General features: G+C 38.1%; 1 protein-coding gene across 22 annotated transcripts in view; it reads left to right on the top strand.

The window, feature by feature from the left end:
- Nucleotides 1–16,464, top strand: part of SIPA1L1 (signal induced proliferation associated 1 like 1) — a 219,458-nt gene that overhangs the window by 168,901 nt on the left and 34,093 nt on the right. For 20 of the 22 annotated variants that reach the window (XM_074584792.1, XM_074584772.1, XM_074584781.1 and 17 more), the window contains 4 exons: nt 7–164; nt 3,739–4,315; nt 5,426–5,700; nt 9,081–9,386. In XM_074584792.1, the coding sequence (XP_074440893.1) occupies nt 7–164; nt 3,739–4,315; nt 5,426–5,700; nt 9,081–9,386 (1,316 nt within the window). The remainder of the gene's footprint in view (nt 1–6; nt 165–3,738; nt 4,316–5,425; nt 5,701–9,080; nt 9,387–16,464) is intronic. The other 2 variants (XM_074584794.1, XM_074584793.1) reach the window with 1 other exon arrangement.

Below are 16,464 nucleotides of genomic sequence, written 5' to 3'. Positions count from 1 at the left end.
TTAAAGCTTCTGAGAAAACGACATATTGGAAATGATATTGTGACAATAGTTTTCCAGGAGCCTGGAGCACAACCATTCAGCCCAAAGAACATTCGATCCCACTTCCAGCACGTCTTTGTCATTGTAAGAGTGCATGGTCCCTGTACTGACAGCGTTTGTTACAGGTAGCTATCCCTAGTTTCACTGAAAACATGGAGTTTGAATGCAAAGGGAGGTGTCATTCTTCTTTTAAATTCTCAGTAGGGAAACATAACGAAAGATAGGTGTCGAGGAGATTTTGGGTCATGTGAATTCAGAAACCTTTTTAAAAAGTAGACGCATATGAGTATGTAAAAGAAACACACCCAATGAGGAAATTAGTCCTGGCAGTATGTGTGTCCACACACACACGTATATGTACATATAGAATCAAGCATTTGGGAGTGGTTTTAAAATGCCATTTTCATGTCCTTTCTATTCTCTTCATTAAGAGTATGCTAGAAGAATATTTCTAATTTGATTCTTAATAATTCACTCTTTTTTTTTTTTTTTCATCTGGGCTTATATTCCATTTTTGAAATTAAGACAGTAAAAAAGTATGACTAACCTTTCAGAGAGAAGCTAAGATCTAGGAAATATTTTGCCTTCATTTTATATCTCATTTCATTCCAACAAAGAAATTCCAGAGCATTATGCAACAAAAAAACCAACTTGGTGTGACCTTAAAGTCAGTATGATTAAAATAGAAAATGGTAATGGATAGTAACTATAATAAAGAATTGCAAGATTAGATTCCTATTTAACATATTTTTAAAACCAAATTGAAAGCATATAGAAATAAAGTTTTTGAGTTACCCTTCTTTTTATGATCAGTAAAACTTCTTACCTTTGTTATGTCCTGAACTCTTACTGTATTTTTATTTTTAGATATTGACTGATATCAGCAATCTTTTCTAAAGCTTCTTTATTTAAAATATGAGGTGTCAGAGTAATTGATTTAGAGTATTTATCTTGAAAATGAGGTAGCCTTAGAATTTACTTGTCTTTACTGAAAGACAAACGTTCACCTAAGTGTTTCATTCAGTCAAGTGCTTATTTAGAGAAAGAGCTGAGACTGCACTGTCTGAGGTGGTATATTCAAGTTTTTCAAGTAAGTATAGTTTAAAGGCTTTTTGCTCACCTTAAGTTTTTGGTAAAGCTCACGCGGCACTTCTGGAACTGATGCTGAACTTTGTACGTGCATTAAACTCTCCTGGAGCAGACATGTTCATGTTGATGCCCATTTTAAGGCAGCTTATTGACAAATTCCACTGCTGCGTAATTTTTGTAGACGTAGCCTGTTCTTAAACTTTAGACTCTTACTCTGTATGGAAACTGATTTTGAAGTAAAGGGAAAGTAGGAAATACATCCACAAGGGCTACAGATGCATTTTCCATTTGTCTTGGGTATTACAAACACAGATAAAGATCTGCTTGTGGTTATTATTTTAAATAATACGACTGCATATTTTCCATTTCTTCCTTTTAAAAGGCATGGGAAAGATTTATACTTGCTATACTATAATAAATTTAAATATCTCAGGATTCTATTTTGGACCTTCAGCCTACTGAATTGCTTTCATTTTTCAAGTCTTCACAACCACAAGGGCTGGAACCTTACTGGTTGCTATTAGTGAATAAAATATCAGAATTTTAGCTTTAGCGATGCTATAGGCTTAAACTTTAAGGGGAGGGTGAGCGGGTATGAAAAAAACCTGTGAGTGTCGGTGTTCATTTTGATACAGGAGACCGCCAGAGCATTGTATGTTCTGTATACTGTCTTTAAGATTAAAATCCTTTCTTTACTTATCCTCTCAGTGCAAACACTTGATTTAAATTTATAGAATTCCATTATGAAAAGTTTTTCTAGGAAACTTTTCAAAGTAAATTTGACCTCTTTTTGCTGAATTATTTGGAACACTTTCATAGATTCATAATTCTAGACAAAACAGGAAGCCGTATAGCATAAAAATGTACTGGAATTTATATTAAAAACTACATAAAAGGAATAAAATCAAGCACTGTCTTGGCCAGTGATTCTCCCTCTCAACTAAGATAAACAATATTTCAAAAGCCTGGCTTCTCTGTCAGCATCATTCACTTTTTAAAACTTCTCCTGCATATGTTAAAGATTAAATTCTTATGCCTGTGATTCATGATATTGAAAACCTAATCAAACAAAATGTCACTGGTAGTTTTTCATTACATCCAGTAATTGTGTTTAACGCTGAGGCTTCTGTCTCTTAACAATAGACCCTTTAGGGCCACTGAAGATGATCAAGAGTCAGATGGTTGCATCATGAGCACCCCCTGTTGTATACTTTTCATTGTATACTTTTCGATATATTTGAAGCAAATATAACAGTTGATGACATCTTTCAGTATTAGTTGCCAGAAAACATAATTAGAAAAACCAAAACCAACAAAACCAAACAAATAAAACACCCCACCACCCAAAAACAGAAAATAGGCTTAAAGATTGTGTAACTTAATTTTTATTTTTGGTGTTTCTGTGTGCCCCCACACCCCCAAAATGAACCCTTTACTAGTATTTCTGCAATCTCAGTTGTTGATTTTTGGGTGCATTTCTCTGATTTATGTTTAAGGATTCAGATAAGTTAGAACAAAGTGTGAAAATAATACCCACCAGTCTTTCAAATGAAACACCACATACATTTCTAGTGTGCTCAAATTCCACCCTGTTTTTCTTTATGAAACTCCATTACCGTGATATTTTGGCCAAAAATAGTTAATGCTTTTTCAGATTCAGTTATAGCTACGTAGCAAATCATATTCAAACTGTTGGAGCATTTCTTGTCTCAAAATTGTTGAAGTACAGCGGTCAGTCTCTTCTTAGGATGGACTGCTAAGTGAATGATACTGGACTGGAATGGCAAATCTTCAGTGATGCCAAACAACTCTCATCCGCTCTGTATCAAAACAGAATTGACCAGGGAGAATAGTTAACCTCATCGGCATTGCCTAAGGCAATCTTTTTGTCAGTCCATCACTTTGTACAGGAAGTAAAAGGAAGAGTTGAAAAAGGAAGCATCTATTAATAATATATGTCTCCAAACTTCTAAGAAATTTCTTATTTCGAGTGTTTTTGGAGTCTGCTTGTGTCACTAGCTTGCAATATCAGCTACTGCAGTTTTCAGTCCAGAAATTTAAAACATGATTAGTAGTGTCATGTATATATGCATTCAGTCACCAGAAGATGATTCTCTCGGTGAAACTGGCATTGTGAGACGACTTTATTGCCTTTATCTTTTTAATGTGTCCATTTTATCTATATTTCTGGTATTGATTTTTACACTTGCATTGCTTTCAGATGAGCCTTTCAGCTTTAGGTAGCTAAATTATAAGATAGCCTTTGTAATAGTGTGTATTAGAAATTTTCTGTTTGTAGTGAAAACAAAATTCAGAACTGCCATATGTGAGTGATTAGTTTATCAAAAGAGCACAATTTTGCACTTGAAGTTCTCTTTAAGCTGTGGTACTGTGAATGACTCAGAAATGCCTAGATGCAAAAATAAGTGGTAAGGGGGGCATAATCTCCACACCAACAAGATTAAAATATAAGTACAGGCATATTGCTGAGAAAAGGAGAGAAAAAATGAGGGCTTAAGGAAAACAGGAAATGTGTTTTCTTTATTCAAAACCCAGTGAATTTGCATACAGTGGAACACTCTGCATCTTCCTTTTTCTTTTGTGTCTTAGTGTTGCTGTAACAAGATCCAGAGATGTACCATCCTTTGGACCACCTATTCCAAAAGGTGTCACGTTTCCTAAATCGAATGTGTTCAGGGACTTCTTACTAGCCAAAGTCATTAATGCAGAGAATGCTGCTCATAAATCAGAAAAGTTCCGTGCGATGGCCACCAGGACCCGTCAAGAGTACTTGAAAGACTTGGCAGAGAAGAATGTCACCAACACACCTATTGACCCTTCTGGCAAGTTCCCCTTCATCTCACTTGCTTCAAAAAAGAAAGAAAAGTCCAAGCCTTATCCAGGAGCAGAGATCTATAGTTCTGGTGCTATTGTATGGAGTGTCCATGCAAAAGACTACAGCAAGGGTATGGAAATAGACTGTCTCCTAGGCATCTCTAATGAGTTTGTAGTCCTCATTGAACATGACACGAAAAGCGTGGTGTTCAATTGCTCCTGTCGAGATGTGATAGGGTGGACTTCAACGGACACAAATATCAAAATATTCTATGAAAGAGGTGAATGTGTTTCTTTGGAGAGCTTCATCAGCAACATTGATGATATCAAAGAGATCGTCAAAAGGCTGGAGGTTAGAATGTATTCTCTTGTTTGGTTCCCCTTCTTTGCTTTCTCCTCTCACCCCGTGGCAGAGTAAGGCTTCAATTTGAGTAATGTTTGGGATCCCTAAATCTGTTCTAATTGTATATCATGAAATCTGTACTTCCCTGCTTTTTATTTCTCAAATGCAATATTGCTTTCACTTTTATCGGATATCAACAAACCTCAATTTGGTGCATGTGTGTGTCAAAAATGTCTCAATATATTAAAACCAAAAAAAAGCAGGGCCTTCAGATGCATAAATTACTCCCACACAATAAGTACAGAAGTGTTGCCTTATTTCTTTTCCTTGTTTTCCTTTCCTTTCTCTGTTTTATAGGCTTGTTGTATCTTGTTTCAAATGAAGCTGTAATATCCTTGAGACTGACTTATTACGTTGCCAGCAGGGTGCAGTCCCAATCACTATTACAACCTTCAGATATTCTCAGAATGCATGTGATAAAATGCAGTGAATCATGGTATCTGTCTATAAAACATCTGTCCGTGCTTATTTTTTATCCAATTAAGTTATGAAAGAAGGTGTTATGTTTTGCTGTCTTTCCTGTAATTTCACAACTGTAGTTGTATAATGACCAGAAAAAAGGGGAAACCATGCCCTATTAAATTGCTCTTGATGGTATTCATGCTCATGGTACATAGAAGAGTTGGCATAGACCCCAGTTTACTGTGCTTGATAGCTGCCTGCCACCACATTCTGACTAAAAGTAATCTTACAGTTTACTCAAACAGCTGGAGCTGTAGAATGGTTGGTTGGTTACTGAAGTGTCAAAGATAAAGTAGAGATGCCTGTGTAACACCATATGGTTTTTCTGTTGTGTGCTGCCATGTATCTCCTAAAATTCATATGGTTTCAGTAAAAATTTCAAGACAATTGGATAATTGGACTCTACTGAAAATTCTAGTTTGAGTGATGAGACCCATTTCAGCTGATTGTGTACCCAGGACTGTGATATATATTCCTTGATTGTGTCCGACCATTGTCTTGAGAGTTGGTTGATTGTACAAAAATGGAGCCCTTAAACCTCTGTTAGCACTGAAGGTCTCTCCATGCATTAAATTCTGTCTTCATTTCAATTCACAGCTCGTGACTAAGGGCTGTGAAACAGTGGAGATGACTCTGCGTAGGAATGGTCTGGGCCAGCTTGGTTTCCACGTAAACTATGAAGGCATTGTGGCAGACGTTGAGCCCTATGGCTACGCGTGGCAGGCAGGACTGCGACAAGGCAGCCGGCTGGTGGAAATCTGCAAGGTGGCTGTGGCCACTCTGAGTCACGAGCAAATGATTGATCTGCTGAGAACATCAGTAACAGTGAAGGTCGTCATTGTCCCTCCGTATGAGGACTGCACGCCACGCAGGTATTGTATAATAGCTATGTTTGGGCTGAAATAATATGTTGATTTGTAGGGTCAGGGTGAAAGAAACACCACAGAATAAGTGGTAACTTCCAAAAAACATGGCATGGTTATAATACAGTATCCAGTATTGTAAGGTGAAAAAGGAGGGCAGGAAAAATTGCCCATATTCAGACTACAGACCCTACAAAATATTAATTGAATACCGGTTTAATAAAATCTGTGAGGAACCTCATGTATCCTTTAAATTCCATGGAATTTAACATGGAAATCAAACACCTTTTTGTTTACAGTTGTGTGTTTATGATACATCAGAATTAATTGTACATTTCCCTCCCTACTTTCCCATTTCTTGGTAGTTTGCAATGTCTGTGGATGTGATTCTTGAAAGCTAAGAATAGGCTTAAATTCTCTACTTTCACAAATAAGTAAGGCTGTAAATGATGAGAGTTTATCAAAGGTGTGGATCTGGTCAGAGAAATTGCCGCAGATAGTAATTCTTCTTTACTCAGTAGTAGATCTTGCTGCATCTCTCTGGCTTCTCATCCACGTTAAGCCTGAGGCTTGTGTCAACTGTATTATTGCTTTTATAGCTTTAAAATGTTGCTTGATCAGAAATAAGCAGTAATATGTGCTTTTTTTGTAAATTGGACATTAAGTCCCTCTGGTTTTCCTGAACTCACACTAAAGCTTTTCATAATTTTTTCTGTTCCCATCTGAAATCTCTGCAGTTGTCTGTAGCGTTCAGCCACATCACTAAATCTGATTCCCATATTCCTGACATCCCGTATTAATATCTTGCAAGTGCTATATGATTAAAATGGAATGATCTTTAATAGACTAAATTTGCCTGCAGGCTAGCTCAAGGTTTAGGCTAGATTTGCCAAAAAGAAGCAAGTACAGTTATCAAAGTTCAGTGTGTTCCCTGCAGTGAGAGACTGGCTCACACTGCTGTTTTCTAATCAGGAAATATCTTTGGTAGGGGTATATGCTAAATCTGTGTATCCTTAAGGTTGGGGCTAAACTTCATTGCATATTTATTACATTGATATGAAATTGTGTCTCTGAGCAAAGACCTTGTACTTGCATAAGAGAAGAATCCGTGTTTGTTTTTACTGTGAACCATATTAACTCCTTTTGCAACTGGTAGCAAAACAGGACCAGAGAGAAAAGGAGTTTTATTTGTCCTTTAGTTGTCACTGGAAAATTGAATACATGTCAGGGATTAAAATGAGCAGTGGCATAAGGTCACCCATGAGGTATTTGGAAAGCTTTTGTACAGTATTTAGCAGCCCAAGCAAATGGAAAGTTCAGCTGCAATCATAGCAAAAGGATTAGAGCAGAAAAATCTGTGTGGAAAGCACAGATCCTATTATTCCTGAACTAAATTAAGTACAGCCAAAAGCAGGCTTAGCTTTAGTATATCCAAACCCATAGCAGAAAGACAAATTACTGTACTTCTTGAAATACTATACTCGGCATCAGTGAGTTTTGTTGTTGTCTTGTAGTGAGCAAATGTTCATGGTGAGTTATTGCCTAGTTATAAAATTTCATAAAGCAACTCTTTATCCTGCTTGCTGTGTCCAAGATCATTAAGGTTTAGGAACTGTGGCTTGAATTTGTAGCTATCCTACATACATTACCAGAGACTCAACTTAAATCTTTGCACAAAGTAATTTCTCTTTTGGCAATCAGTTTTACAAAATTGGAGCCCTTTCGTTGTGTCCCCTGGAGGTCATTTAGTATTTCAGTAACTTCTACAGACCGTAACTAAAATGAAGATCAGTTCTGCTTGGTATAGTACATTCATATGAGAAGCAGTCCCTATCCTAATAAATCGGCTGGCATGAAGTTGGAGGAAGAGCAGGGGTGCCATTAGATAAGATGGCTTGCCAGCAGGCACATGTACAAGGTCAGTAGCAGATACAAAAATATATCCAAATACCCTGATTCACAATCTAATGCCCTACACAGAGGCGGGCCTTCTTATGGTTATATCTCTACTAAAAGATGGTCGTTAAAACATTGCCACTAAACTCATTTAGTGGACTGATTGCTGACCTTGAAGTTAAGGACACAGCAGCAAGAAGATATTGTGTATTCTTGCTTCTGAAACTGTAGCTATCTCTGGGGAAAAAAAAAAAAAAAGAGAAACCCAAACAACTAAAGTATGTAATAGCTAGGAAAAGAGTAGCAGAGACTTAAAATAGGAAGAGAACAGAAAAAACAAGAGTATCGAGATTTTAGTTAGGTTGTGAGTGGACTTTGAAAACAAATCTCCTGATCATCTCCATCTACCATGGAGTGGTTCACATCACAGAGTGCCCTGGGAGCACACAGACATTTCTTTTCAGATGAAGCTGAATTACACGTGCCTCAGAAGCACACCTCCTGCCTTCCAGCTGCTAACTTAATCTGCAGGTCAAGACTAGAGGATAGACCAAAGTAAAACCACAGAATGTGTGTAGTGTGGACAGCAGAACCTCAGCATCCCCTTTCACTTTGTCTGCTCCTATTAGACTGCACAACTTGCTAATGTCAGCATGGCAGGATAACAAGTTAACTGTTTTGTTTTGTAGCTGGGAAGGGATATTGATATCTCTCAGCACTAACAGTGTAATCACTTAGAGGAAGAGCTAGAAGTAGAAAATTTTGTACTGATTGTTTGTTTTGCTTTCCCATTAGATAACAATGTGTGTAAATAAACAAAGTAATCACAATAAAAAATTCACTTAAGTAGAGGTATTTACATTCGTCAAGAGAAGTGCCAAAATTATCCTTACCGAAGTTCAAGGTCACATCTACTCTTCGAATTCCCTTTTCAATGTATGCGGAAGTTTGCCCTGCATCTTACGTGGACTGCATTAGCTTATGTCCTATTTTACTCCAATTTTTATGCTGTCCTGTTCCTGTACATCCTCAGGAAGCAGAGGGCATCATTTGGGCTTGGCATCCACAATTTTTAGCAAGTGTTTTGTTTTCATAATGTGCAAATTTATCAGCTGAGATACTCCAAAGCCAAAGATGTTTAAAAATGAAGTGTAATGCATTATTTGATGGAAATGTTGTCTTTTCATGGGTATCTGTGCATCAGGAAGATTTATCTCAAAAAGAACAAACATTTTGTGTCTTATTTGTCTGTGTGCTGGCAAATTCTAAAGCCCATTACTTCTTTAAATTAGGAAGGGGAGATACCCTTCTAGCAGATTTTTTTTTTTTTTTTAGCTTTTATAACCAATAATCAGCTGAATAGTATCAAAACTAGTTAAATACATGTTTCTAAAAAGCAAAATCTTACAGGTACTGTTTCATAGAATTGATTCAGCTTCTCTCTTCAGGTTTCTATCCTTGTGAACAGGATATATTTATTTTATTTTTTACAGCAGCATGTTAAATTCCTTCATTTCCAGGAGTTCTTCAGAAAACTACCGTATGCCAGTGATGGAATACAAAGTGAATGAAGGAATGTCGTATGAATTCAAATTTCCCTTCAGAAATAATAACAAATGGCAGCGAAATGCAAGCAAAGGACAGGGACCTCATGTGGCTCAGGTACCATCCCAGATACAAAGTCCAGTAACATCTAGGATTGGCTCTGGAAAAGGAGAAGGGAAAATGCCACCCCCAGAACGAGCAGCCAACATCCCACGAAGCATCTCTAGTGATGGGCGCCCGTTGGAGAGCCGGAGGTACGTGTGTTCTTCACTAATGGCTTTACATTGCTGCTCAGAATCATGTCTGGAAAAAAGCACAATAGATATTATCTAAGTATCTGAAGACTCCTTTTAGTCTTGGTTTTAATGAGCCAAAAGCCAACGTGAATATGAGCGAAAGAGTAGCCAAAAGGAAATACCTTTCCTGGCATGATGAACCACAAAATGAAGCATTACGGGATTGTTAGGCTACATTTCCCTTTGTTGGGTGGTATGCTAAAACTGCTGTATGGTTATTAAAGTTTTAAATGAGTTACAATTGAAGTTTTAGATCTAAGTGTTCCTGGACTTCTGGATTTTGAAGAAGTAAATCAGAATTTTAGCTTGCTTATAGACTTGGTGGAATCACCTAGAGCTCCCAAGGCAGCAATAGCATCCAACAGGGTGTTTAGCAAGAGAATTAGCGTACCTAAACAGCAAGAAAGCAGAGAAAGCAAATTTATCTGATTTGTGAGTTTCTGAACATTTTAGGCCAGAGAAGAGATTGGTTTAAGTTTGCATTTCTCCAGGGTGATTTGGGTTTTTTGTTGTTATGTCTTTTTTAAACAAGAAAGTGATTATTATTAAGATAAAAGGTATCAGGCACATCCTGTCACAGTATTTTCATTCTTTCATGGAAAAAGATGTATTTGATAGTATTCAAATGAACTGCCATTGTTTTGATTATCTATACAAATCTGTCACTGTCTCTGCATTTACAAAGAGATCTGTTGAGGGGAAACAAGCTCGTAGCTTGTATTTCTTATTTTGAACAATTCCTTAAAAAAAAGAAGCTGTAGACAGATTCTAATCACACTTTACGTTGCTGAAAAATATAAAGCAGTGGAAATAAGATGGATATTGTAGAAAATTTAAAGAGTTCTAATGAATTAACTGAAAGCATTTTTCACATCTTGAAGAACTGGGGATAAAAAAACAGTTCAAAGATGGTACAGCCAAGACCAAGAAACTGCCAAGGTGAAATTGACATTTCGGTGTAGGACACCTTGTTAAGAAATTGCAATAGTTGCTAAAGACTTCATTTTCTTACGTTCTTTTTTATTAGACGCTACCGTTAGACACTATCATACTTCTGCACTCAAACTGATTAGAGAGTGCCCCCCCAGTTGTAGCTTTATTTCAGTTCAGTAGATGTGTACTTAAAGCTCCCATCAGCGTGAGTTGCAAAAGAAGATTTGCAACACTGAAAGCACTAATAATTTCACAGACAACCTGATAAATTTGTCTGTGAAAAAGGTTGCAGAAGCCAGTGAGACACCGGACTTAGCTCTCTAATGGTATATTTGGACCAACATAAAAACTGCGTGGCTTCAGGCCATGTCTGCCTGTTAGCATCTGCCTGTCTTCAGCTGTGAATTTGAAGGAATAGGAGCTGGGGTGATGGGTTTTTTCTGCTCTCTCCAGTGCTGTAGAATGTCACTCTGAAATTATGGAAGGCGTAGCGATACCTGGGCAAAGTTTGAGGCAGTGGCAGAAGATCAGATGCAGTTGAGTTGCTGTTTTTTTCAGGCACTTCCATCTCTCCATGTTATTAACCAAAGAGCTTTGTCTGGAGTCTTGAGTTGGCTGTTCCCCAACTCGTGCCAAGGAGATTGAGCCTTTGGCTGCACTGAGAGATGGGTTATTAACAACTGTGGCTTTCTTCTGCATAAAATCCTATATGGGCAACATCGCACACCTAAAGCATCCAAGATTTTGCCAGTCACTGAATGCTTCTAGAGGGGGGTTACGGCCTGACAAATGTTTGCAAAGTGAAAATTAAATTTCCATATACTCAGCATTTGTTTTCAAAAAGTGAAACTTTGACTTTCCATTTCCTTAATTTTCAAGGCATGTAGCTGGGGTTTTTCTCCTCTAGACATTCTTTTAAGTATTTTCATTATTATTATTCAAAAAGGGTTCTATTGGATTTTTTCATCCTTAAAAGTATATTATCAAAGTAGCTTTTAAGTTTGGCTGGGAATTTTTTTGGATGCCTGAAAAATGTCTTCTCTCTTATCTTTCTGGTCTGCTAAACATGTTATTCTCGGCTGGATCAAGTTTAAATATAATAGCAGCTGCATAAGGGTAACATGTTTCCAGTTAAAGTGAGGAAAAATACATTTTTGTCATTTTAAAGGACTACTGGAGGGGGAAAAAAAGGCATTAAGCTTGCTCCAAGACTCATTTTTATTTTCTCTGCATGATAAAAGAAACCTTTGCTTTTGGGCAAGTTCAGATACTTCTATTCTCATTGTGTAAAATCTCTAAAATCAACAGAGATGAGATTTGCGTAGCCCTCTTAACTACTGTTTCATTTAATTTTACACCACTAACTTTCATACTTTCCATAGTGTAAAAATCAGCTATGAGGAGGTGCTGGAATCTGAGTGCTTCTGGTGCAGGTCACAGCGACGGTGTTCCGCTGGCCTTTGCTCCCTACGATTTATTCTTTGCTCAGCTCTTGGTTGGAGAAACGGAGGACCAAGGATAACCTTGTAATATGGGTACCGGAATCTGTACTTGTGGTCCCTGTGATCCAAAAAGGGCCCTCATTAACATGGTTATAAACATGACCCCACCATATACAAAATGGTTACTTTGCAGTAACCAGTCTCTGCAGTATTTATGTTCTAGATAGAATTTTAAGGAGTTTTTTGGAAAAAAAGCAGCTGTAATTACGGCTTATTAGCAAAGCAGTACAGATAGCCTAGATTTCCTTACTACCATTAGAGCTTCACTTTCGAAAAGGAGGTACTAGCTAAGTGTCAGTGGGGCTGGAAACTTACCTATGAAGCTCAGCATCACTAAGTCATTTCAGTACAAAATTAAAGCTGTAAGCTCAATTTTAATCTTTGGTTGTGGTCTAGATATCACTAGCTATCACTTGTGTCTCTGCGGTGCCAACCTACAGTTCAGATTTGCTGATGTTTGATCTTAATACTTAGTTGGAGACTGGAGTTGGCATTTATCCCTCTGTGCTCTGGCCTTTTGACCGCACGTTCTTCATTTAGGGAGCCAGGCGCAGTGACGGTGGTGGCAGACCTCGTCTGCCACTAAGAAACAGCAATCTATAGTTTGTGATCTATGTTTTAAGGGACGTGGCAGCTGAGAAAGCCGTAGTAAATTCATCCATGTGTCTCTCTGAGTTCCGAATCTGAGATGATTTTGGAACTAGCGCTGGTAGCCATTGCCCAGGAGAACAGAAGGTCGGTACCATCGTTAGCCGTAACTCCAGAGGGTGGGATTTCAAAGAATGAAACAGAGGCATTATAATATTTCTGATGTATCAGACCTGATGTGGTACTCCTTTTAATGGTAACATATCAGCAATAAATCCATGACTTATATCAAGTATTCAGAAAAAAAAAACCTGAAGTTTTGAGGGATTTAGTTTAGACAAAACCAGCCTAACAGACAAGGGTTTCCCTCTTTGAGTATAAAGTGTTCTCAGAGTATTGGGAGTACAGGTGTAACCCTCTTGGCGTTACCTACTAGTGATATCTGACTGATGATCACTTTGTATAGCTAGCGTCTCTAAATATGAATACTGAGTGAAATAATAATTTTTGCCCCAGTTGATATTTTCACTTTAGTCCATTTAACAATGTTAAAAACAGATAAAAGCTGCATTACTGGTCCAGAGAACAGGGGGACTTCACTTCATATATGGGAAAATATCTTGCCTCCCTGGGGGACCTGGTATTGTAGGTGGGAGAGTGACTTGCTTGGCAGTCTGCTGAGAAGGCAGACAAATGCCCAGTCCTCTGCCTCATCAGCAGAGTACTTAAACTTGCCTTTATTGGTTTGTCCTCATGTATCCAACTCACTAGCTTATAGTTCAGTTCTCCCTGTTTCTCATACTATCCTGGGTCCTTGAATGTATTAATGATTGATGTACATATTTGTAGGCAGGAAAAAATAACCAAAAGTTTATAAATCTTAAAATGAATCTCTAATGTTACCGCAACATTAAAGACTGAAAAGTCTAATAATGCAAATGCAATAAATTCCAAGTTATGGCTTCTTTCACAACATTAATTAGTCCACACGGGACCCTATGTAGCCTATAACCCAGAATAAATATCAGAGTGATACCATAAACCACATATATGTGAAGTACGTCAGAGCTAATGTTATTGGAGAAGATGTCGTTTTAGAGCTTGATATTATTTTTTTTTCTCCTCCCAGTTTTCAGTTTTTGTTTTGTACACTTGGTTTCCAGACTTACTAAGAAATAAATGTGCAGGGAAAGGAGATGAGATAGTGTTAGATGATAATCTCTTCTTAATTAACTTATCGTAAACTGGAACCAGTCTTAACTAAAACTTGATTGAACAAACGTTTGGGAAGAGTGCGAACCAGTGAGCAAAGCACGCTGCTGGACTCATGCACTTCACGTGCACTTCAGTGCTGTTCTGGATGGAAGCTCAAGGCTCTAACTTGCAAATTTCTGAGCACAGTCAATATTTTAAACCAAATGGAAAACTGAATTACGGCATAACTGCAGTCAAGCACTGGCTGTAAAATTCCACTGCATGGAAGTATCAGAACAATACTCATTGAGACTGCTTCTAAATCTTATCGAGGACTTTGGAGCACAGTCTTGCCCTACACCTGCATGCTTCTTTGAACGATGCCTGTGTGTAGTCAGTGACAGTAACTGTACCAGTAGTAGTTTATGGGTTAATTCCTGCAGATAGATTCTAGTTTAAACTGTTTCCACATTATATAAAAATCCTAATCTGCTGCTGCCTAGCTTTGATCAGCGACGTTTTTCCTAGTATAAACAAGCAGGTGTCTGTGCTCATCTTGCCACCTGTCAAGTGAGCATTGTGGCACATGCACTGCCTGCCTCACAGGGTCTGAGGATTTCTTACTTTAAAGTTTTTATCACATTCGTCAAATTAAAACATGTACTAACATGAGATTATATATTATGCATTTCCTACCGGCACCAGGACCTAGAGCTGGATGTAGCCGTGGAAAAGGAAAGGTTTGTTGGTGCACCTGGCTGGATGGCCAAACTCGTGTGTTCCAAAAACACCTCAGTAGAGCCATGCTGTGTCATTTCAAGAGTTGATCTCTCCTGTTTGGCAGCGGCCATCAGCAGGGACCAGGGAAAAGCATAAGAAATGCTTACAGGTATAAAGAAAGGATCCTTACCAGGTCGGACAGTCTCCTGGCTGGCTGCACTTTGAGATCACCTGGGGCCAGATGGACCTGTACTGCTGTGTTTAACAGCTGTGGATGGCAGCTCTTCATCCAGGGGCCTGCTAATTGGTCTCTTGATAGTTCCAGGTCTCCTAATTGTTCTTTTGTCACGAGGGATAATGAATAATCGTTGTTTACTTGGTCCAATATAATTCGTGTTTGGATGGATTGAAGCAGATATGATAAAATTCTCTGTAATCTGTGGAGCCATATAGGCTGTTCAGTGTTTTTTCATACGGAAACCAGTTTCTGTCTCTGGTTGTTCCATTGCCTACGTCTATATCTTTTCTTGCTATAATACATATTTTCTGAAATGCAATGGTCAAATTGAAGAAAAGTACTTGAGAGGGTGTACAATGTGGTGTGAGAGGGTACAATATGACAGCATACCTGCATTTTCTGTTTCATTCGCTCTCCCCCTTCCCCAAAATTGCCAATGTTCTTTTTTTCGTTTTTGAACGGTTTGGTTTCCTATTTAACATGAGAGCATTGAGTCAGTGTTTTCAGAGAACTGTCACATCTTGCGGTATTATTAGGAGTGCAAAAATCAAACACGTGGAAGGTAAGCATGCCAGAATTAAGATTTGCTGTGCAATTTTATTCAGAACTCTTGTGTAACTGTATTTTCTGATACTTCCTTTGATTAAATTATGAGAATTTCTTTTAACAGAGTACATCTGCCTCATTCAGTTCACACAGTGAATGCAGCTCATTAAAAGCGCTATTTAATATTTTATTTTCCTCTTCATTACTCCATCCCTTATTTACTGGATGGCATTCAAATCCTCCTGTAAAGATGCAATTATTAATTCCCCTCTAAGCTTTACAGTGGTGCCCATTACTGTAGTTTCTGAATGCTTCACGGGTATTAATTAAACTTAATTTTCGAAACTCTTCTGTGAGAAGAGATGTCTTTGGCCCTCTTCAGATTAAGAACAAAGCTAGAGACAGAAATTATGTTCTAATCACTTGCTGTGTCTTATTTTGGGCATCTCATGTTTGGAAGTGTGCCCAGCATTGTTAATGTTTTATATATTCAAATTACAGCTTCAATTGACTTCAGCTGCTTCCGTAAGTTTTCAGCTCAGAAGTAAATCGGGCCTTGGAATCAAATAAGGCCTTTGAGAAACTTGCAATTAGTGACAATGAATGAAAGATTTTCTTTAACAAATATGCCAGTGGTCATATCGGAGTGCTGCAGCAAGTGCAAGATCAGAATTCAGTTTGCAAAGCCAGCGCTGAAATGCCTTGACTATAAGGTCACCCTTCCTTTTCTGCCAACTTCTGCCTCCTTTGCTTCCCAGCTGGGCAGCTCTGGCAGGAGAAGGTGTAGCGCGGAATAGAAGTGCATGGGGCAGAGGTCCTAAGGGAGAAGGCACCTGTGTGTGGTCGTGTAACTAAAGACTGCCTTAGGCCACAGGCACAAAGTGTGCCAGACGGACGTTTTTCTTGTGATGTGTATATTACATACCTATGCATACTGAAGACGTGAGGAAAATTACAGCTAATGACATGGAAATTAATTTGTTAAGAGCGAGGTGGATGCTTTCGATGTCTGTGTTGTCATACTAAACACAAAAGTATGCCCATCCCACTCACTGCCTTCACAAAAGATGATTTTCTTCCCATACTTGGCAAGGCTCAACCAGTCCTTTCAGGATGAACTAGATCTGTTAGAACTAAGTCATGCGTGGTGTAATCCCAGTTCAATTGTCTGCAATGTAATTGTATCTGTTTAATGCAATGGACGCTTGGCCTATTTTTAAATTCAATTATGGGACTCAAGCGCTTAACCATTTTGGAATTTCTTCTTAAAGCTGTCTTTTGAAATAGATAATAGCTTGTTTTAGTTTGGTTTTTA

This window comes from Larus michahellis, chromosome 4 (assembly GCF_964199755.1).
Source record: "Larus michahellis chromosome 4, bLarMic1.1, whole genome shotgun sequence".
Classification (NCBI taxonomy): Eukaryota; Metazoa; Chordata; class Aves; order Charadriiformes; family Laridae; genus Larus; species Larus michahellis.
The sequence above is the reverse complement of the archived record's forward strand: the minus strand, read 5'-3'. Positions and strand labels throughout refer to the sequence as shown.